The sequence below is a fragment of the Pagrus major genome, chromosome 21 (assembly GCF_040436345.1).
Source record: "Pagrus major chromosome 21, Pma_NU_1.0".
Lineage (NCBI taxonomy): Eukaryota > Metazoa > Chordata > Actinopteri > Spariformes > Sparidae > Pagrus > Pagrus major.
Genome location: NC_133235.1, coordinates 13,548,282 through 13,571,359, shown reverse-complemented (window position 1 = coordinate 13,571,359; position 23,078 = coordinate 13,548,282). Strand labels below are relative to the sequence as shown.

The window sequence follows — 23,078 nt, the reverse complement described above, 5'->3', positions numbered from 1 at the left end:
TCATGTTTAATCCCAGCACAGTCACCCAGAGCATAACTAGGACATGAAAATATGAGTATGTGAAAGTGTGACGAGGTGATGATATAATGCTCATAATCATAAAACAAAGAAGAAAAACACATCAAAACAAATACCAGAGCACCGTAAAGTTCATTTCATATATCTTTTATTGTCTTTTTAAAATCATTGCATCAGCCTAAAGAAAGAACCGTACAGATGAAAGAGTACCTGTCTGAAGACAAACACAACTCTGAAGCAAGCTGTACACAAGAGAGAAAGAAAGAAATGTCGTATCTGAATCAAGACAGACCAACGGAGGGAGGATAACACAAGAGAAGAGAAGAGTAACCGTCTTTTTCGTGCATAGGGGGTTGGGCACATCTCAACCAATAGGCCTCTACTGGCTGAAACAACAGTGCTCCCTCTGAGTTCAATTGCACTTTGGTGTAGAGTAGCTTTATCTGACTGCCCCATGCATTTCCATTCATCGTTTTTGAAAGAAAGAGAAAACCACATCATTGTTTGCTATGCATTAAGAACCTGTTGCTGCTGCTGAGGCAGCGATACATGAGGCAACTTGTTGGGCAACATGGTAGAGCTACGGAAACAGGACATGGCCTTGTTATTAGTGTAAAAATACATGTTTTAAATTGTTGCTGCTCTGTAATATTGTCCTGGTCGTTGCCAAATGGATCGCTGCCAGTCTGGTCTCCAACGTGCAGAGTTGGGTCTTGAATATGAACTACTGTACACCAGTGAAAAATACTACAACATTTCCATCAGAATAATCACACAAATGGCAACCTTTCACTGAGAAGTAATGATGTGAGGAGATCGGATACAGGCAGAATAAAGGGAAATGAAAGTGCAGCTGTTAATGTCATCATATTGAAATGGAAATCACACACAAGCTGAGACTAGTGGATACATTTTGGTCTTAAAAATTAGTCAACCAACTGATTCAGCTTTCCATTTGAGTATAATTTGCTCTGTAGTGCAAAATCAAGAACAGGATGCCTCTTGATAGTTATTCCTGAATTTCCAACTTTGTTTATGTACTAAAACTGTACTCAAGCATGTTCACCAAGTGGCGTGTTTTGACTGTTATTCACAACATGTGGGTATCACCCTCCATAAATTCTTTGAACTGAGAAACACCAGAAATCTACCGTACTGTACATAAAATAAACAGCAAAAGATGCGACAGCGTCTCAAGTTAGGATTCAGTCCTGCATATACAAGGCTCAGTGTAAGGTGAAGTAGTCAGCAGGTAAAGAATGACAAAGACTGATGAATACCTGTGTAGTATGGAACAATTCATCTTGTTTAACTATCCTGTTGAGTTATTATTTTGAAAGTGAGGGAGCACTGTTCTTATAAGTTTTAAAAAAACAAAAGGAACGAACCGGAACAGAGAAAACAGAACAAGCAGTCATAACATTTTCAAGTTTAAAATGACAGGAAATAATGAAATATAAATCAATCTATCACAGCCACTTTGAGGGACAGACAGATTGATTTTCAAACGCATATTTACTATTTGGTTAATTACATATTGTAAACATTTGTATTTCTTTTTTTTTTCTGTATGGAGGAAAAAATTTCAAGCTAGCTTATTTTTTTCTTTATAGGCTCTGTAAGGTTATCATTAACAGATATAAACAAACAAACAAAAATAACCAACACTGGACAGACAAATCTATCAGCTTTTTTAAAAAGCCAAATAAAAAAAATAAAAAATAAAAAAACACACTCAGACACCATAAAAGAACACTTTCTAATGCCATCATTGTTCCGTGTACAAAGGAGTGATCATGAACCGTTGAATCTTGTACCTTTTTACCTTTTTTCTGCCTGTTTGTGTGTAAGTCCAGGCCAGAAAAACTAACAAAAAACCCTTCAGCGTCCGCAGAGATCAACCAAAGGACGACGCAGCGGTAAGATGCAGCGTCAGTGGTGGATCTCTGCAGCAGCATCCTAAGTGTATCTTTTGTGGTGCAACTTTAACACTCAAGTCTACTCACAAAACCCAGAATCTTCCAAATGACAAAACAGATTCTCAAGTTCAATCAAAACAAAAAAAAGAAACGACTCCTCTCTAATATTTAATAAATGCAAAGCAGCCAAGACTGCATTTAACATATAGACTCAGCTCTGTAAATATTAACACATGTACATAAGCTTGCTTCATCCTCTGAATGCACCTGATAATCATGCGTAATAGATTATGTTGATCAACTGTGACCACAAAGTTCGTTGCTGATCATGATGAAGCTCACTGCAGCTGATTAGTAACAAACAAAATAAAATGCTTGCGTTTCAATAACTGCTCGGATACAAAAGCAGCCGTGGAGCAAGTCTAAACATCGTGTTCACATCGAAGCCTCCTTCTGATTTGTTTCAAGCACAGTCCAAATCAGAATTACATCATCCAAAAATATAGAAATCTAAGTATATATTTCAAAATATTATTCTCTAGTATGTCTCTCATTCTTCAAACCTTAACAGACACCAAATATATGTCTTTCTTTGTAGTCAGCGAAAGATGTGCTTTGTGTGTGAGGCCAGTTCAACAAATATCATTTACAGTGTACCAAAGCCGATGAAAAAATATTTCATTCCTCGAATGATCATTCGTCGTATAGAAAAAATGTTTTTCAAGAAGCTCTGACACAGACGCATATCTAACTAATGAGCAGGATGAAAGCTTTGAGTTTCAGAGTACATATACCAAAACTGGGATTAAAGTCTTGACTCTAAGTCAAAGCGCAATAAAATCTTCATCTTCTGCCCGTTTCTCACTGTTTCATTGCTACTGAAGTTGCATTGCTTCTAGCTATTAATCATTTGTGATTAAAATGGCATTTATGGCAGATGAAAGTGTTCACCTACACCGCAAAAATGTTCATCTTAACAAGTGATGCAGGAAGATATTCAGTTCAACTTTTCTATTTTTCTTTAAGCAAATTGCTTAAATGAAAGCAGAATGCTTTTGGGATTAACTCGCTCCATTGACATGATTTTCAAAGACACCTTTGTGTGTGGCTGGTTTACCCAAATTCCCCCTCAAAAACCCAGATGCAAGTTTTCACTTTCACTTAGTAGTATCTAGCTATGCATTTAGTTTCACTTTAATGTGCTGAGCCTTTAACCTGGGAAGCCACAGGTTAAAATATATCCATATTTGAAATTTCTGTCGCCTCACGAGTACAATGGAGGTCAACAGAATTTTGTTTGTACTGCTAATAAATTGAAAAATTACATTTGAAATCCAGTTACTCTGGATAATCTACAGACCTCACAGCGAACACTTCTCTTAGGGACTATTTCTTCAGCAATATAGCTGCATGCATGGATACCACTGGAAATAAGTAAAAGAAAATATCTTTCTGTAATTTGGGTGAACCGACCTTTTAGGAAATGAATGTTATCCGTCTTGTTAAGTTGGACAGTTTTGTTGTGTGGACACAAATTGCATAATGAGCCAGCAGCTCTCCTTAAAGTTGTTTTGATAAGTAATACAGAGTTTAATCAGACCACATACTAAAACTAACTCTATCATGAACACAATCAGTCAAAAGCATCAGAATTACATGACAGTTGTTGACCGCAAAAACAACAAAAAGCATATACTGTACACTGTATACTATATCATAAAGAAAATCGTCAATCACTCCTGATATACTGTATGGAAAGACCTTAAAACTATCAAGTAAAAACACTATTGACAACTGAGCTTCACCACTGTCTGTGAGTTGAATGGTTGTTGGGCGTTAGACACACTACTCCGAGTGTGTGGAACAGAAAAAAGTGCAGTCACAAAAGTGTTGGTCCAACAAACTGGATGATAAAAGGATGCGTCAGCAGTGGCGGATGACTCAACCAGATTGCCCGTTGACAAAGGAACTGACTCTTAATACGAAACACTGAAGAAATGCTGCATGCATTAACTTGAGAGCTTATCAAATGAGCTTCAAACAACTGGGCTGGGATGTGTACGGTTCACATTTCTATCTTATCTGAGTTTTATTCAAAAATATACCAGACAAATAAAAAAAAGAAAAAGACACCAAAGAAATCTAGCTTTGGTGCACAGTGAGAGAAAGCACCAAGCTACTGTACAGCCCCCACCATAGAAAGAAGGAATATGTAACAACTATAGATGTAACAACAAAGAGGCACGACTAAAATCTGTCACTCTTTTATCTAGAACATGCTCAGACTTGCTCTAACACACACACACAGACACACACAATCACACACAACTATGCTCATTTGCCAGATATCCTTTTAGTCTTCGATAAATGGCAAATGTGTGAACGATGGGGCACAGCGTATGGTGGCGGTGGCACCGTCTTGTAGAGCAGCGCTCCATTGACGAGGAGGAGAAGACGAGCTCATCACAATGACTAAAGGCACTTCTAATCGTTCTCACTCACATGTTTGTATAGCCCTCTAATCACAAGCACCGCCGTCACCTCTAGTTTAATTCTTGGGATTTTCTACTTGCCAAGAACTGTGCAAAGTACAGTACAGTTGATTCGTCCTGACTGAAATCAAACTGATGTCTCGATTTTTAGGTTTCTTTTCAGGTCGAGTTAAGTTTCACATAAGAGTGGGATCGGTCTGTTTGGATAAAATGTTGCTACCTGAAATTTGTAAATCAACATTTCATAAACAGAAATACCAAAACCATTGTTGGAAGATTTAAACATAAATTTGATATGAACTCATAATTGACTCTCATGAGTATCTCAATTTGGAATAAAACTTCAATTTCTATCTCTTCTCAACAAAAATGTGCAACCTTTAAAAGCAGTGCACCTTTTTTTTCTAAAACTTCAAACTGCCAATAATGTTGGACTGCCTCTCTACAAAAATACTCTTTTTCTTTTTGGCAATCTGAGTCCTGTATATGTAAGAATTTTGAGAGATTATTCATATTCATTCATCCTAAAGAAATCAATTATGTAAATCAAATTTAAAAGAGGCATCATGTGACGACTCTCTTCTTTTTCATCGACCACCACGCGAGTATAACTGAATAACCCTGCCTCCAGAAAATTGACCTGTGCTTTTAAAGTGACATAGAACAAAGATGGTACAATCTTTACCTCATGCCGAATGAACACGAGGGAAAAACAAGGAGACATTCACTGCCACAGCACAGAACAGAGGGAGGGAACTGATAGGAGAAATGTAAATCTTAAACTTATTATTATCCACATACGACTGTGTTGTGCATAGTACTGTACTACCACACATCATACTGTAAATGCACTGCAAAAAGTACAACTGGTGCCAAGTAAAAAACAAAAAACAACAACCCAAATGAAGGACTCCATGCATACTGTACTAGATAATCTCTCAGACCACAGAGGCCACGCTTTATGGCAAAAAGGACTGGTTCTTTTTTTTCTTTTCTTTCTTGCTACATGAAAAGACATCCTTCATTTGGCTCACATTAGCTGGATACTGTGCATCCTTAAACGGAATCTAAGAGCATAGCAAATATTCTGAAAACATAAAGAAAACACAGCCATGAAACGGTATAAGGTCACATACAATGACTGCATGTGTGTCTGAAATATACTGTACACGAGTTATATTACTGCTTTCTTTCTTTCTTTTTTTTTTTGTACATCAATGTTCTACAGCTCTGTGAGTCAAGCTTGTGGGCGGTAAGCAGGAAGTACCGTGAGTAAATCTGAATCAAAAAAACAACAATAAACATCTGCAAAGACATTGTACCGCTAAAACAGTCTAATCTAACTAGAGACGAGGCAAATACAGTACCGAAGATACAATAATCACATAGATCAATGCTCTGCGAGTGTCTTAAGCGTATAGAAAGAAGACACGTAAGAGGAGCACTAACAGTTATGCCATTAGTCAATGGCTACGGGTGCTACAGTATTAAAGAGGATGAAAAAAGAAGGAAGAAGTGAAACAAAGAGACGTTTGATGCAGGATTCTTTCCACTATTTCCATTTAGAGGGAAACCTGAATAATGTGGAACTGCATTTATCAATGTACCTCTCCATCTGGCGTATTGTGATTAAGAAGTTGTTCTATATTCACAATACACCAAATATGTACCATGTGTTTTCTATCCTGTAATACAGTTTTCATTTTACTGTATGTTGTACCTCGTCGATTCAAAAGGAGGCCCACAGAGAGAGAGCGACAAGCCAAAGCAGCTGGAAATAAAGATCATCTCATAAAAAATATACCTATATGTGTGTATCTTTTAAAGCTGTAGCTTCGTCTATGTCGACAGCCGCTCGCTCTCTCCATCCTTCTTTCAACGTGTCTCCTCGTTCTCATGACACAGGCTTGTGGTCATTCAAAGCTATTACTATGGCACTTAAGCAAGCTTTAAATTCAATCAACTGCTAAAAAGCATCAACCCCTAGCAATTTCTCTCCCCATCCCTCCCACATCCTCCCCTCCCCTCCCCTCCCCTCCCCTCTCAGCCCCAGTGACTACACCCTCCCAATTTTTTTCTCAGCCGCCTTTAGGTGTGAAGCGAGCAGCCTGGTTCAGCCAAGCCAGTCCTTGCGGTGGATGACAGCTCAGGCTTTTGTCGATGGAGAGTTCGCAGGCAGTCTAGGAGATGACGGTTCAGGCCTTTGTCTATGGACAGTTATCACGTGTTCAAGGCAAAACAAAAACAAAAGCGCCTCCTGTAAATTTTCCCATCATCCCTCCATCTGGTTTCTCTCCTCTTTTCCATGATCATGAAAAACAACAGTTTTTTTGTGTGCTTATTTTGTCTTCTTTTAGTTTTTCTCTGTATCAAAGGTATTTTCTTTGTGAATTTCACACTTTTTTTTCCATAACTGACACTGTAGAGTCATGGCTGGCTAAGGTAAAACTCACCGCATCAGCCAGGCTAACTGTACAGTGCTTCATTACTGGTAATAGTGTGCTTATTTTGAAGTTATGCTGTTAGCAAGGAGTGCTATTTGCTGGACTGGGGTCTGTGTAGGAAATTAGCACCAGTCTCCAGCCAAAAAAACCTATGGATTTTACATCGTGGCTCTTGAGTCTATTTTTTACCGCCACTTAAACAAGAAGAAGCATTGTTCAGAGGTTCATTCTTTCCCGAATAAGTATGAGTGAAATTTTCGTTTTCCCACCATGGTTGGCGTCCGACACTGCTGGTGGATGATTCATCTGGGGTGCTGGTTCTGGTTCTGAGAGCGGGCCAGGACTGGGTATGCTAGGTTTACATTCAGCTGGTCGTTGTGTTGGACCAAGGAGACGTTTTTGTAGTGGAGCACCAGGTCTTTGAGGGATGAGTACAGATTGTAGGGCTCGGCGAATCCATAACCTGTGGCTGTCTTGTAGATGACGCAGTGCTTGGTATCACCCTCCACACTGTAAAGAAGGACAGAGGTAATTTTTAAAGATGCTCGACATAGTCTTCAAATCACGAAATACGTGATCGCACAAAAATAACAAGAACCTTCCCAAACAGGCACAAACAGAACTTACACTACAGAGCAGGCGTACGAGCCTTTCTGTGATTGGCTCTCACGGATGAGGAAGGTCCCGTCACATTTGCCTCTCAGCATTTCTTCAGCCTGGGTACGTTTGATGTCACCCACATACCAGGTACACTCATCATGGTGGGGCGAGCCCTCGTCCTCCTCTAGTGAGTAGGAGCTGGAAACAGAACAGCAGACACTTGATCAGAAACAAAACACTCTCTAAATTACAGGTGGAGATACTACAACACCCAGTCATCACAGCACAAGTTGCTGAGCTGGTACTTCGTCTCAAACACTCACTCATCAGCGTCATTCTTTATGCCCAGCCATTCGTTAATCTTCTTCTGTCTCGTCCCCTTCTGTGTCAGCCATCTGTAAAGCCAGAACACCACAGATTTAATGCTGACGATTACTTTTTACATAACACACATTCTCTACAGTGAAATCAGAGCACAGAGAAAACGTAAATCCTAAATGTGTTCTCCTTACATCAAGTACTGGTCTCTGATTTTGCGGAGCTGCATGAGATCCGGCTTGAGGCTGTTCATCTTCTTGTCGATCTCTCTGTTGTCGGTGACCTGCTGCCTCAGGTCCTGCTCCAGCTTACGCTTGCTGTCGTGGATCTCCTTCACACGAGACTTCAAACGCTCCGAGTTGCTCTGGATCCTGAATTGACAGAATGACAAAATTAGGTCTACGAATGTCTTAAGTGAGGTTGGTGAAAGAAATTGAATTAATCCGTTTCATCTCACTGCTTTAAAGTGACACTGTCTTGCTTTTGCAGTTGAATTAAACCAGGATTTTTTAAGAATATCAAGTACAAAAATGTAATTTTACTTTTGAATCTCTTTTTCGTTGCCCTCCCGTTGGAATCGTTCCAGAGACTCTCTGCTGTAGCGCTCCTGAGTCTCACACTGCTCCTCGAAGATCTTGATGGTCTCATTGAAGGCCTCGATGGCTGTGCGTTTCATCTGCAGCTCCTGTGGAAAAGAGGGACAGACTGTGACTGTCCATTTAATGTTTTGTTCAATATCATTTTATCTTTAGCTAATGATATCACCCATATCTGTTGTTAAAACTCTGGTCAAGACACTCTTGTAAGGTAACAGATGGGTGGATGCATACTGTCTTACTAATATTTGGGTAACTTAAATGGGTCCCTGTGTTGTACCTGTGAGGTGCGTGTGTACTCCTCATACAGGGAGTCGTACTCGCGGCTCTTCTCCTGGTACTGCTCATGATATACCTTCAGCTGCTCTCCCACTTCCTCTATACTGTTCTCCTTCACCAGCTGAGCCATGCAAAATGCAGATAAGAGCAAAAAAAACACAACTTTGATGAATAAAACAATGAAACAAAGGACGCTTGCAGAGGGATTTATCTTGTAGTTGAATGTGACGATATAAAGTTTATGATGTCAATCACTCAACAATCAACAAACTGCATCACCAACCTGTTGGTATTTGGAAACAGGGTACAGAAGCTTGGTGTCCAGTTTGGCGTTGTATTGGGCCAGAGACTCGTGGCGGTAGTGATGGATGAGCTCTACTACAGTCAGGAAGGTAAGAGGCTCAGAGAAGCCGTACCTCCCATCTCTGTGGTAAATCTTTATTAGCTTGTTGTTCCCCCCTTTCCTGCAGAGGGAGACAAACGAGAAAAGACAAGAAAATCAGAGGATGTTTAGCTGTAATTACATGAAGAAAAGGTCTAGTTTGCTACTATTAAATGTCACTTTTTCTTTTTTTTTATGTCTATAGTACTATTCAGTTGATTCAAATGTGGTGTGGGAGACAGTCTGTCAATACTGCAGACAAAAAAACCTTAAACTAGAAGTGTTGCTTTACCTGAGGGTGAGAGTGTACTCGCCCTCCAGCTTACTGGAGGCATCTCGGACCAGAAAGGTGCCATCTGGAGTGTCTCGCAGCTTCTCATTCACCTCCTCTCTGCAAATATGATGACATGTAGCATTTACTTCATGAACACTAACTGTGACCAGCTGCAATATAACATAATAATAAGATAAGATGCTGTCTGATGTAAAGTGGATTGGTATTGAACACAATGATCCTCATTTACTGCCGTCTACACTTTTATCCAATACTTTAAAATAAATTAAACCACAGAATTAACTCTAATTCAACAGTAATAATCTATTTTCATAATTTACCTGGAGATTTCTCCCCAGTACCACTCAGCATCGTTCAGCAGGCCGCTCGTGTCCGTCATGGCTGATGGTGCCATTTTTGACTTAACTGGCTTTGCTGGAAGAACTGGAAACAGACACAAACATAAACACACAAAGATCTCCATTGTAAGCATTTGGCAATAACGGAAGGGATACGAACAGTCACTTAACACACAAACTCCTTGGAAACTGCTAAAACCATTGCTACAAGTCTGAGAAAGTTTTAGGAAGAATAACACAAATACCTTATAGTGTATTAAAGCCCACAAAACCAACATTATACTGCATATAAAAATACTATACTATAACATAAACAAGGTTCAGCCTTACTAAGAATAACTTACCTGGAGGAGTGAGGTCTTGCTCTACAGTTCTTTCTATCAGCAGCCTCTCCACCACAAGAGCAGGGAACTCCTCATCCAAAGGCAACCTGCAAATCAATCAGTTCAATGACACTATGTTAACACATAGCTGAGACTCCCAATTTGACATGTTAGCCTAGCCTAACGCTTCACAGAAGATGCACAATTCTTCAACTTCACAACCAACCAGCCATCAAGCAAACATACCACAAGGTCGACGGGCCTGTCTGTATCAGCAACGGTCCAAATATTTGTCCCAATGTGTGTGTGTCCAGGCCGTTGCTGGCCTGGGCCTGGGTGACCTTGGACAGGTGTGTCAGGAGGAACTGCAGGGTGAGACGGTGATGAAGAGGGACGGTGGTGGAGCTCTCCAGGACCAGGCTCACCTCTCTGTCATGGCTTCCAGCGACTGCGCCATCTAGAGGAGGTATTCAAATAAACATGAAGAGGACATAAACTACTGATACCATTTAACCACACGAGGAGAGTTGGAGGAGAGTCCAGATATTAAAGATAAGAAAATGATGCTAAATTAGTCTGCATCTGAAAGTCCAATGCATAATCAACAGAGAAAGGGGGTCAGTGCATGTTTCTGTGAATACCTCAAGCATCTATCTGAAATTAAATCATGGTGTCCCTTTGTGCAGAGGAGAATCAGCTGGAGCATTTCTGGCATACCTCAGTGAGCTCATCCTCACCCGACACCCTCACCCTATTTTCTCATCATTGACATGCGACTGACCTCGATCAGCTGCAAATAAGCCTCAGAGTAGGCCTCATGCAATTATTTTACTTAAATTAAAGTTATTGAAACTATGAAAGGTGCCTTTCTATCCACTGACACAACATCAGCAACATGCAGCTCGTTTTTCTGAGAAACAAAATCTTCTTTGTCTTCACTGCATAAAATCACAAATTTTTCTACTAATGAGCCAAAAAACGTTTTCTTAAACCAACAGGATGAGATTATTTCACCCCTTCCAAGCACAGATGAGCTAAATTGAAGAATTATTGTTAGTAAGTGTTATTTTCTACATATTATATTATACTATTAGACCTAGCGCAGTCAGAAAAACATAGAGTAGAGATTTAGCGTAAAATAACTTTGGTTGGACTTTCAAAGGACCATACTGGTGGTTTTATATGTTTAAGCCCATTAACTGCAAATTGTGTGTGCTTTGCATTACTGCAGACCATTTCCCACAGCATACCATGGGTTTGTAGATTGATAAATGCATATTTTTCAAAAGTGCCAGGCGCCACTGGTTTGAGTTCATGCTTAAAATTTATTTTTTAAGTAACATCATCTTGCAGGGACTTGAATCTCGCTTGAGATGAATTATCCATGACAGAAAACATGTAATCGCTTTAATTTTTATTTTTTTTTTGCAAAAGTTATGATTTGGTCGTAAGGTAATGTAGTTGATGTGTCCATGTTCTTGTGACACACTCCATGTCCCTTTACTGTTTGAATTCGAGGATTGATTGATTTTCCTACCACATTTCGCCACACACTGAGACCACATGATAATTTCAGTGCCATGTTTCCTTCTGTCAGACAATCAAAGAAGTAAGAAATTTGATTGCGGCTCATAATATGTTTAACAGCAGTCAAAAGCTGTGTTATGAGATTGAGCTGTATTGACGGTTAAAGATAATGACAGAAAAGGTTAGGAGCAACTAAAGGTTGTCATATTCATGTACAACCACTATGCATCTTTTACTTGACCTAAGTGAGAAGCAAATGTGTATTGATGCTCATAACACATGCAGAAAGTAGGCAAACCATCGCTAAACTATATCATTAATGTGGCTGCTGAAGGACAGATGCTTTGCTTCTGTAAGTTGATGTTAGAGCTGGACATCACATCCAGAACATCATGCAGTTCCCTGGTGATACTAGTCCCTTGCAAATATGCTTTTGGTGAAGTTGAAGTTGGTTTTCATACTGTAACATCATAAACCGAAAACCCCTTGAAAGGCTGCAAGGTAATGTAAAAATAATAAAGATGTGCACAGGAAAATGGTGGGCAGTAATGTACAGAGTTTGTGATCTCCCAAAACCTCCATCAACAAGCCACTACAGTAACTAGCTACATTAAAGATGACACTTTAATGACCAATTTTCCCTAATTAAAAAAACTGGTGTTTAGTGGACGACCCACCTGCTGACTGCTGTAGGATCTGCTGCTGCAGTGTGACAGCCGTTTGAAGGTGAGGGTAGATACAGGCAGGGATGACGGGTGATGGGAGGTCTCTCAGGTAGCGTAGGACACACTCAGACAGGGGACCCACATCTTTCTGATCACTCTCTGGAGCCAAGAGACATACACAAAGACATTTAAAGACAATTTATGACAAGAGAAAAACCCACCACTCTCAACCACAATGACACCTGAACGTGAACAGTTTAATCTGTGAGTGTTGAATCTCTCCCAGTCTTAAAGAGGCCAGTGAGATGTCCAACAGGAGATGACTGCTTCCACTGATGTAAAAAAGATCTAATGTAACCTTATGAAATGTGGAGAGCATTGCTTAGAAAATGAATATACCTTAGATAAAAAAAATAAGCAAGACACATAATAAGCAGGATATGTTACAGTTGAAAATTTAACGTGTCAGCGCTCTCTGGAGGACAAACTACTGACACTGCTTTTAAGTGATCTCAAACCCAGTTTGGCATTTCTGTACTGCAATTTTCTCCAACATACATACTCTGATTTTTGCAAATCTGTAATAAACTAATTACTCTAGCTCTATTGCAATGTTAACACAAATACACATCATAATATATGTTATGCAAAAAACAACTAAATAAGGATTAAAATGTAGATACTCTGACTTAGACTAACTCACCTGAGCACAGGGTGTAGACTGGGCTTTCTGAACCTGAGGAATCAGCTGTCCTGTACAAGTTCTTGGAGTCGAGACCTGAGAAAGACAAAAAACAGCTGTTGAGTAAAGGTTAATGCCACTGAGCTGTAAACCTGCAATAATAATTGGATTAATCTATTAGTCGTTTGAAAGAAATATTTAGAATTGCGGACTAGAGTTCAGAGTTGTTTTGGTAACATGACAAAAATCATTTCCCCGTTTGTCCCTCTGACTCATTAGGTAGATTTTCAAAAGAGAGCTGCAATGATTAGTCATCAAAAGAAATTTAAAAGGACCAGCTACTTTGATTATTGATTAATTGGTTTAGTAATTTTTTTTCAAGAGTCTTGAACTGTTGGCTGAACAAATTGAAGATGCCACTTTGGGCTCTGCTAAATTGTGATGAGTGTTTGTCACAAATTTAGACATTAGACAACAAATCAGTGATAGATTGATTAACTGTGGAAATAATCTGCAGATTAAGCTGTACTACACTAACGTAAAATCTAGCCAAATAAGAAAAAAGAACACACAGTGACGAAGAGCACAGCAGAAAAGAGAAATGGAAATGCATATGAGAGTCACGCATTGCAACCAGAAGCGGAGTCTAATGTGGGGGATGACTATACGACTGCCTGACTTGGACTACATAATCCAATTCAATGTAAAAGACAAGCAAAACATGGTAGATAATACAGACATTTTATTTCAAGCTCATCAATGTCAGTCTGAGAGAACAGCTTGTGTATGACAAAGCACATGGTTAAACCATTTCTTTTGGAAATACTGAGATAAATGCCAGGTGGATGAGAGGTGAAACTGAAACAAGTCCAGTTGCCTGCGATACAGCACTTTCATATGTGTGCTGCTTTCATTCCAGTTTCACATCTGACAGCACATCCGAGAGGTGATCAATCAAATGGGGGAGAGTTGATCCTTCAATTGTTTTTCTTGTTTTTTTTTACAAGCAATATTTACAAGATCAAAGTCAACACATGTTCCAGTGTGAAGTGTTTCATTTTGTTTGTTCCTTTCTTCGTGGAAAGTATGTGTTTAATTTAGTGACAGACAGCACAAAACCCCAAATCGAGAATCTTTGTTTGTTCAGGCACTAAGGGTAAAGTTAGTTTTCTGACTATTTAATGTTAAGGGGAAACGAAGAAAACTAATTTGAAGGTTAATGTTATGGTTTGTTGTGATCAAGAAGAAACTTTTCAGCATACTAAAATACCACTCTAAACCTTGTTGGAAAGACTGTTCCATGAGACGGCGAAAGATTTCACACACATCCCCTGAAAATATTCCTAACACATTTAACTCTGAATGACTACATTTCACTTTTGGGTCCCAGGCTTGAAAAAAAACATTTAGGACCACTGGGTCTAGACAACTTGCATCTAGGAGGCAATTCCTTGAGACTCACCAGTCTCTCAGGTAGTTGTGAAAACCACACCATGCAGTCAGAGTGTGTGTGCATCCGACACTGGGAAGTAATTCAATATTACTGCTTCATTATATTATTTACATTCGAGACGAACCTTCTGTCGTCCTTCTAGTAGATTCCAGGAGAGTCACATCTAAAATGTTCCAAATTTACTCTTCAAAACTCGTCTGCTTTACTTCTACTTGATTTCTTCCTTTGCAGATTTTATTTGTGGCTTTTACCTGGACTCACTTTTATCACTGCACTTCATGAAAAAGCTTAAGATGTATCTCAGTTCCAAACAACAAGATAATTCTGATCAGGTTTTTAGTATGAATTGACTTGAAAAAGTCTGTATGCATACATAAAACTCTTGTGTTTTTTTAGTGTGCTGTTCAGATATGTCCCACAATGCAATCCACAACAGATTTGGAGAAACTACTCACAACTGCAAAAAAATTGATAGATTGGTGGTGAGATAGTTACTGGAAATGCTTGGAAATAAATAAAATAAAATAAAATAAATTTTGCTTTCTCTTTGAGAGGTTTATTTGTTGTCATTCTCAAGTCAGCATATGTATTACATAAGTGTCTGCATAAAATGGTATATATAATGATATATTGTTTTATACTAGATACAAACTCTGTGTGTAGTACACAATGTCTATATATGCCAGTGTTGTCAATTATATTGAAGTAACAATACATATTGATTCTGAATATTTGAAACAGTTTCAATACTCAATACTCTACTCTATATTTTTCTTTTACTAAAAGTCTTCAATTTAATGCCTGCAATCTTCTGTCAATTTTTGGGCGGTATCAGTATTTTTTAAAGGTATTGTATCAAAGTTAGAAATTCCAGTATCATGACAACACAAATGTGTGCATATGTATAGAAACAATTAGTCATTTAATTGGTTTGTTGCTCCACAGAAAATTGATAAGCAAATATTATGATAATCAATTAATAGTTTCAGTCATTTTTAAAGCAAAAATTCCAAAAGTTGTTGCAGCCCTTTGTGTGTATGTGTGTGTGTGTGTGTGTGTGTGTTAGAGAGTGAGAGACAGACAGCAATATACAAAAAGGAAGACAGAAAAAAAAGAGGCAAAGCTGTGAATGGAATCCCACTGAGCTCTATTTGTTAATAACATAGTGTGAATCAAACCCACTGTGAAGGACTCTCAGTGTGGTCGATGTGAACAGTTCTGACTTAAACCACATTAACTTCAATGTACAAAATCTTCATCAAGTCACGAAGCAGCTGGGACGTTACTGTGTGTGCACTTCTACATCTATATGACTGCCCGACTGGATATCTATACTTCTACACTTTGTGAAAATGCTGGCACATGAGAGCGAGAGGCAGATGGCAGGAGGGAGACAGTCGCACGTAGACGGAAAGACGGGGAGGCGAGACAGACAGCAGAAGAATGTGTTGGCCGGTTGACACGGATATACCTCTTTTCTCTATGGCTTGGATCAGGCTGACGAGGGCTGGGGGAGCCGTCTCCGGCGGTGTGAACTGCTCGCTCAGGTCCGGCACAGAAACAGCTGAAACAACAACACAAATCACTGTTACACTTCTGGCACAAAGCCTCTGAAAGGCCACGGGGGTGCTGCAGCACTGACAAGGGCGCAGTTAACTGGGAGCAGTTGGAGATATAGAGCGTGTATAATGTTGTGAGTGTATATAAAATCCACAAGGAACATGATAAAATATGATAAGGTGGATTTTAGTGTCCATTTGGCAAGAAGTACACCTGTTTTAGCAAAAGAGCAGCAGCAGTTAGAAAGTATTTTACACTTAATACACAGAGAAAACTTGAAGCTTGTGATGCATGTCAGTGGGGCAGCTTGTAGTCTGGAAGTCTAGCTGATGAGATATATGATAATAAAACCAGAACAATTTAGTAAACGCACAAAAGAATGAAAGGAGCTTTTATTCAGACGAGTGAAAATAAAAAAAGGCTCCAAAAAAATAAAACAGACTGCTGATGGCGAGCAAAAAAACTTTATCTACTTTACAACTCCCCATAGACTAAATCAAACATCTTTTCAGTTCGAGAGAAAGAGAAAGGAGAAAGCAGGAGGGAAAAAAAGAGATCCCATTTCCCTCCCTCCCCTCCCCTCCCTCTCTTTTTTTCCCTTTTCTTTTCTCCCCTCTCGCTTTCTCTCCTCCCCTCCGCTCCGTCCTGCTCGGTGTTTCGCCTTAGCTCTTTGCGTGAGTGGAGCACAATAAAGGATTTAATCAAAACTCCTGAACAAGCAAAAGCCCTGTGGCAGTGTGCCAGGCCCGGCCCGGCCCGAACAGGCAGGCAGGCAGCGCCTCCTATTCGGCCCCGGAGCAGGGCTGCGAGCTGGGGGTTGAGGGGTAGGGGGCGGTGGTGAGGGGTGGGGGTAACGGTGGGAGCAGGGAGGGCCTGGCCTGGCCGGGGGCTTGGCAGTAGGCTCCTGTTCCTGGCACGGCTCGGCTAAACCGCTGCTGATTATTAATTTGGGGAGTTCAGACAAGAAACGCCGCGTCAGCACATTCCGTTCCCCTCTCTCTCTCTGGTTCTTGTTCTCAGTTTCTTTGGATGTCTCTCGCCCTCTCTGTCCTTTGCTCTCTTGCATTCTTGCTCCTGCTGGACTTTCTCTCTTGTTCTTTCTCTTTCTTTTTCTCTGTTTTGGCCTCTTTTACTGAAGTTTTAATGCAATCTTTCTCCTTTTTTTCCCCTTTCTTCATCTCTCACTCTCACCGTCTCTCTGTCTTTCTCTCTCTCTCTGTCTCCATGCCTGCCAGTTAAACATGGAAACTTTGCCTGGCAGCGTCTCCAGATCTCTAGCGAGCACACAGACAGACCTCTGCCTCTTCTTTATCCCTGTTGGCCATTTTGGATGGCAGGCCCCTCCCCCACTCTCCTCTCATCACAGTCTCTCTCTTCAGTGTGTAGGACAGTTTTTACATTCGTGTTAGCACAAAATTACAACCACAAATTAAACATCAAGACATGTCATTGCCTTCTAAAACAACTCATATGGGCTACTTCTGCTCTTGCTCTCCTACTGGCAGTATCGCATATTTTATCTGTGAATTATAAAAGATTTATATGACTCAAAGGAAATGATTATGAAGTGATGTGATTTTTGTTGGTGTCTGTATCAAACAGGCATGTTCTCTTACATCTGGAGAATATGATTAGCACTACAATACTTAGGACACACATCTTTTCTTAGTGAAAAACAATACAAGAATCTTAAATAAGTAACCATAAATTAAAAGATCTTCCTGTATAAATAAAGGATAAATAAATGGTGGTAATCTTGTCTCCCTGTCATTTTTTCACTCTGGATTCTGTAGTATTTCCACACATCCGACTTAATTTTTTTGGGGGGGGATACAATGTACAAGCCATAGTGTCAGGCTTAGGATACTCAAAATAAATCAGGAAACCAATACAGGACTGTATGTCAGCGAGCTGGACAACTTTTTCAAGTCATTCCTGTGAGAATATTCACAATTATCTTTTTTTTTCATGTTTAACACGATAATGAAAATTCAATGTTCAATGTTTTTTAATTGTCCCCTACCTGTTTCCACTACAAGCAACAAAGTTTCAAAATGACCAAGCATGGCCAGCTACACTGTGACCAAGTCTCTGCTGAAAGTTTAAACCAGCTCAACTTTGATTCGAAGTGCGTCATGTCGTCACTCAGCGACAAGCGTCAAGCATCTGTTGTGGCATCATATCGCCAGCATCCATTTAAAATTACCTGTGGACTGTTGCTTTGTCACCGGTAGTTTGGACACACCTTGAGAGGTTTAGCGGCTCTACAGCAAAGTCATATATCATCCGCCTGTGCTAGTAACAGAAAAGACTCATAATTCATACTTCCAGGTTTCAGGCAAACATAAAGATTGGTAATTTTACGCATTAGACCAATCTGTCCAAACTGTCATTTCTCTTGTGAGAATAATCTCCACAAACCACTGAACAGATTTTTTGTTGTTTAGTTGCTTGTTTTCGTCAGTTCATGTATCATAAAATGCCATGACAATGTACAATGGTGAACACTTTCAGACCAGTTCATTTAATTCCATGCCTTCATTTTAGTCGTGTCAGAATTAATATGCTCTGTCTAAGTAAGACTGGATTGTCATAAAATACAGACGCAGCAAGATATAAATGCTATTACTTTGGAAAGCAGAATGTATTAATTATTCAGTAGAGCAAAAGCCAATCCCCATGGAGCTCATATACAGTTGTGTTTAAGCAGGCTGCAGGCAATAAAACAGGGAAAATCAAATGAAACAGGGAAATAAGTACAAATATGGGCAATAAAACACAAAATTAATGTACTCTAATAGTTTGGGAGGGGACTAGGAAGGAAAAATGGATTGCCATATTTTCCCCAAGAGGAAGAAACTTTCTCACTTCTACATGCAAACAAACATAAACACTTTATTACCCTGTGCATTTCTCCTCACCCGAAAAGGAAAAGAAGAAAAAAACTTTGACTTTCGTGCAAAGAAGGAGTCTTTTTTCTTATTTTTTTCCCTGCAAAAGCAGCTGTAGCCCGGGAGTCATGTCAGGGTTTTGGAAAGGTATGGAAAAAGAGAGAAAGGCACATAAAGTAACAGCAACTCGTTAGTCAATTAGAACCACTTCCTTGGCAGACTGCACACTGGAGACAGGCATATGACTTGACATGCCCTGAGATGTAGCCAAAGGGAGAGATAAAGAGAGAGAAGCATGACAGAGAGAGGGGTTTGGTTCCTCCACTGGTGCATTTGAGGCCGTTTAAGTCTATGTTATGCATGCATTCATTGTGAGAGAGTTTAAAAACAAGATCTTGTGACTGTGTTTGCAGCTTTTCTTCAGAAGAGCTTTGATAAAGTCAATACAGCAAGTAAATCATGATTAAACTGAGTGATGTGTGCTATCTACACATGAAGCTGGAACTGTGATGGTTGGACGAATGTTGCAGATCCTGTCTTTGTGTGTTTGGGCTGACTCGCTCGCAGACTGGATGAGGCAAAGCTATGTGAAGCAGAATATTTGGTCTGTATCTTTTGCATCAGTATGCTTATGTAATACATAGCTGGCTCTGCTGCATTCTCCCTCTCTGAGCTCTGTGTGAGAAACTGAAGTGCAATGTTACAGCACAAATTCATTCACAGTATTTCACTGCTCAAATTTAAAACCTCTGGAATTTCCTCCCCAACACTCCGACACCTTGGATTTGTGTTGAATAAAGTGTTATTGAACACTACTGAGATTATGAGTGAAGTATTAAATTCAGCAACCACTACTCGTACTATCTATTATCATTTGTTACATGGTAGAAACTGTGGATTTCATTCTTTTTTGATTTGGCATAACACTGTCTAATTCAAATTTTAGGCCACTAGTGCTAAAAAAATCAAGACCACACAGCAGAGCTACAAGTTACTGCCCAAAAAATAATATTCTTGCTGTACCATAACCATGGTGATCCCAATAAAGGCTACTTTAAAAAATATGGATATGACATGACTATGTTGAGGGTTTGTGAAACAATAAGGAGAGTTTTCACATACCTCAGAGGACCTAATTGAATGGTTTTGTGTGGGGCATGGTCAAGGATTCCACTTGTGCTTTACAAAAACAAAAGGTTTGACGAAACAATCTTAGCTCAAGTAGGGATTTTTTATATATTAGAATAGTCACTGAATTAGAAAAATTCAAATGGTTCATGCAACCATGGCTTTGTCTGAATAACTACCTTTTCCATTGTTTTTTTCCCCTTGTTTTGACTGGCACCTGGAAATAATGCGACATCTACAGGCCTTGGTAGAATAGCATTAATTATTACCAGGCTCTGGTAAAACGTGTGTAGCACAGTCTTTTCCACACAAGGTTAGTAAAAGCCTGTGCCACTAATATGCTACAGTAAATAAAAACAGCAGAAACATACAAAGATTACTACAGCCGTCAATGTTCAATGTTCAAATAATCTTTGAATATTTCCTAGTGACTATTGTATAGCACTTTAGCTTGAAATTGCCAGGTTTTTGGAGTACTTTCAAATTAACTGGCAAGCAACTGAATCCTGCGTGAAGATCAAAATTGTCAAACTTCTATTTGCACCGGTAATCAAATGAATGTCTGCAGACTTTCAACACTTTTCTATTCCCATGTAAGTGAAGACCCAGAGGGATAAAATTCACAGCTTTTCCTAGTTCAGTTTACCAAAATGATTGGCTGCTAAATTATTAACAAACACCAAAGACTAACTTACAGACTAATACAAATCTGTCCATTTTCACTGAAACTTTATTCTATTTTTTTAAATCTACCTTGATTAACAAATGAGAATAAAAAACACTCAAACCGTGCCGGTTACTCTAAGCGTGTGTTTCTTATGCACAGTGGTGACAAGGCCAGTTGGTGTCTGGCTCACACAAGGTGTGTAACAGCGTGTATATGCTGCTGGTCAGGTTTCACTGCTATATGTCCTCAGTGCATAACAACCATGTGGACAGGCAATGCATCATGGCATCGCACACCATCCATTCCTCTGTCACAACATGCTTCAAAGCTGCACGTGTACAAGTGAGCTCCTGCAACCATGTCGAAGACATGTGATCTTGACACGGCACTGGATCTGATGTTGCAGGTCTACAGGCGCTACTAAGATGAAATATTATTGCAGAAATGTGCAAAATACCTGTAATAACAGGCTGATTGAGTCGTGTTTCATGCAACAAATGTAGAGATTTTTATGTTAAAGGTTAAATAGAAATACAGGACAATACCATGTAGTTCATGAATATTAACATATACAAAATGTGCAAATAAATGTTACCACTTTATGCAAAAAAAGGTCCCCAGTAACACCGAGCTCATGTTATCATGGAGAAAAAGTTTGTCTTTTAGTGTTAATAACAAAATTATATTTCCGTGCTCACTCAGCTGACTACAGGATGTCTGAGTGATTTGTTGGTTCACTGGAACATGTATACAGTTGTGAGGTCATTTCTTGTATGTACAGTATATTGTGTGTTTGATTGAAATCTAAGGTGATCTCATTTTGCTTGGTTTTTGACCACCTGTAAACCAGAAGTGGGCATTTCATCAATGTGTCGCCCCTCCGGCTATTTCAACTGTCCAGCAGAGTCTAGTGTGCAAATCTGTTGGTGTTGGTGCCGTGTCAAAACCGGCATAATTGGTGCAGTTTATCATTTTTAAATTCCCAGTGAAGTTTACTGTTTCAGTGCACTGCTGTAATTTTGGACAACAAAGTTAATTGATAGACAAGGACTGTGCAATATATACAATATATATCGTTATCGTGACATGAGCCTACAAATTGTCTGAGATTTGGGATATTTTTTTACAAACCAGTTTGTGTGAAGAGTAGCCTTGCCTTAATACATCCAGTAAATGAAAAGTTTTGAGCTCACTAATGCTTACACGTTCAAAAAGTTAGAGATTTGGCCCTCAGAAGAAGAGAACAGACCATACTTTATGGTATAATTTGTTTGATAATCTGTTTAGTGTTTGTATCATTACTGATGGAAAATATCTGGACGCCTCATGGGAACATTCTGTAACAACAAACAAAAATTTTGATTTTATTTCACTGCTGCCTAAAGTAGGAACCAGTACAAAATGTACCTTGCTAAAGCAGTTTATCTTTTAGTAAGATAACTTTACGCCTAAATGAGTTTTCATTTCTAGTCTGAACATGCTCCAGAAAATAACATTTTCTATAGCTCTGCAAACTGTAACATGCTAACTCTACTAAACTCCAGGAGAATAATACAACAGTCAGAAGAGAAACCAAATACAGCTGGTTCCTATATTTGCAGTTGGACAGGGCGGCCTTGGCTTAAAATGTAGCCTCCGTCTCCCTCCCTTTCCAGCCTCTCCATATCTTTCCCATTCACTTTCTCTACTGTCTCAGCCCCTCTGCCACCCCCTCCGTGCGTTCTTTGAAAGTGTTTTCCTGGTAAGGCGCAGGGAGCGGAGAGTGAGTGGAGGCCTCTCCTTTCTGAGAACTGGTCCCGCTAACATGGTTTATAGCTGCCCAGAGACAGTATCAGACGTGTATGTGAATCAGGGAGAGAGGCTGCAAAAAGGAGGGAGGGGGAGGGGGGTACGAAGGGAGGAGTTTGCAAAAATGCCAAGCCATGGTTCACTTCAGCAGGCAGTTAAAGTGAGGCCAGGGAGAGGAGAGAAAGAAAGGAGGGAAAGAGAAAAAAAAACTCTCTGGGTTTGTAGAATTATTTCTGCTGCATGTTGAGAAATGTTTTGCCTTCGTATCTGAGGAATGAACCTGATTTTTACTGCTAATTTGTCTCAAAAAGTGTACCGCACAGCGTATCACTAGGTTGCTAGCCGAAATCCATTCTAGCAGACTCTTTTTCAAAGTGGTAACAATATTGTTGTATTGTAAGCATGTCTTGTTTCAATGCTGAAACAACACCAAAAGAAAACATAAAAAAAACTGCTTCAGTCCAGAACAAAATGCATTTCATTTCCAATGCACACAACATCAAAATGCATGCTGCATCAGTAGAACGGGGGTGCATTATTGCAGTCCATCTTGTACAAATATTCACACAAGTATGACGTCATCGGCCAACCCAGAATCCTCTCCTCATGTCATTTTAGAAAGAAAGAAAAGCTGAGCCATTTGCATCTTTTGGCGAACAAGAAATCCTCGTTTTGCATTTCGCCTGCTTAAAAACACTGGTACTTTAGGCAGC

The 23,078-nt window shown here is 39.6% G+C and overlaps 1 protein-coding gene across 1 annotated transcript in view; it reads right to left on the bottom strand.

Moving 5' to 3' along the window:
• Window positions 1-149: 149 nt before the first annotated feature.
• pik3r2 (phosphoinositide-3-kinase, regulatory subunit 2 (beta)) overlaps window positions 150-23,078 on the bottom strand; it is a 35,149-nt gene continuing 12,220 nt past the window's right edge. The window contains exons 3-16 of the mRNA XM_073490859.1: window positions 15,803-15,895; window positions 12,900-12,974; window positions 12,209-12,355; window positions 10,251-10,461; window positions 10,026-10,111; window positions 9,664-9,766; window positions 9,341-9,439; window positions 8,950-9,130; window positions 8,668-8,787; window positions 8,334-8,476; window positions 7,986-8,162; window positions 7,797-7,868; window positions 7,501-7,671; window positions 150-7,383 (exon numbers count right to left, since the gene is read on the bottom strand). Coding sequence (XP_073346960.1) covers window positions 7,176-7,383; window positions 7,501-7,671; window positions 7,797-7,868; window positions 7,986-8,162; window positions 8,334-8,476; window positions 8,668-8,787; window positions 8,950-9,130; window positions 9,341-9,439; window positions 9,664-9,766; window positions 10,026-10,111; window positions 10,251-10,461; window positions 12,209-12,355; window positions 12,900-12,974; window positions 15,803-15,895 — 1,886 coding nt within the window. The 3' untranslated portion in view covers window positions 150-7,175. The remainder of the gene's footprint in view (window positions 7,384-7,500; window positions 7,672-7,796; window positions 7,869-7,985; window positions 8,163-8,333; window positions 8,477-8,667; window positions 8,788-8,949; window positions 9,131-9,340; window positions 9,440-9,663; window positions 9,767-10,025; window positions 10,112-10,250; window positions 10,462-12,208; window positions 12,356-12,899; window positions 12,975-15,802; window positions 15,896-23,078) is intronic.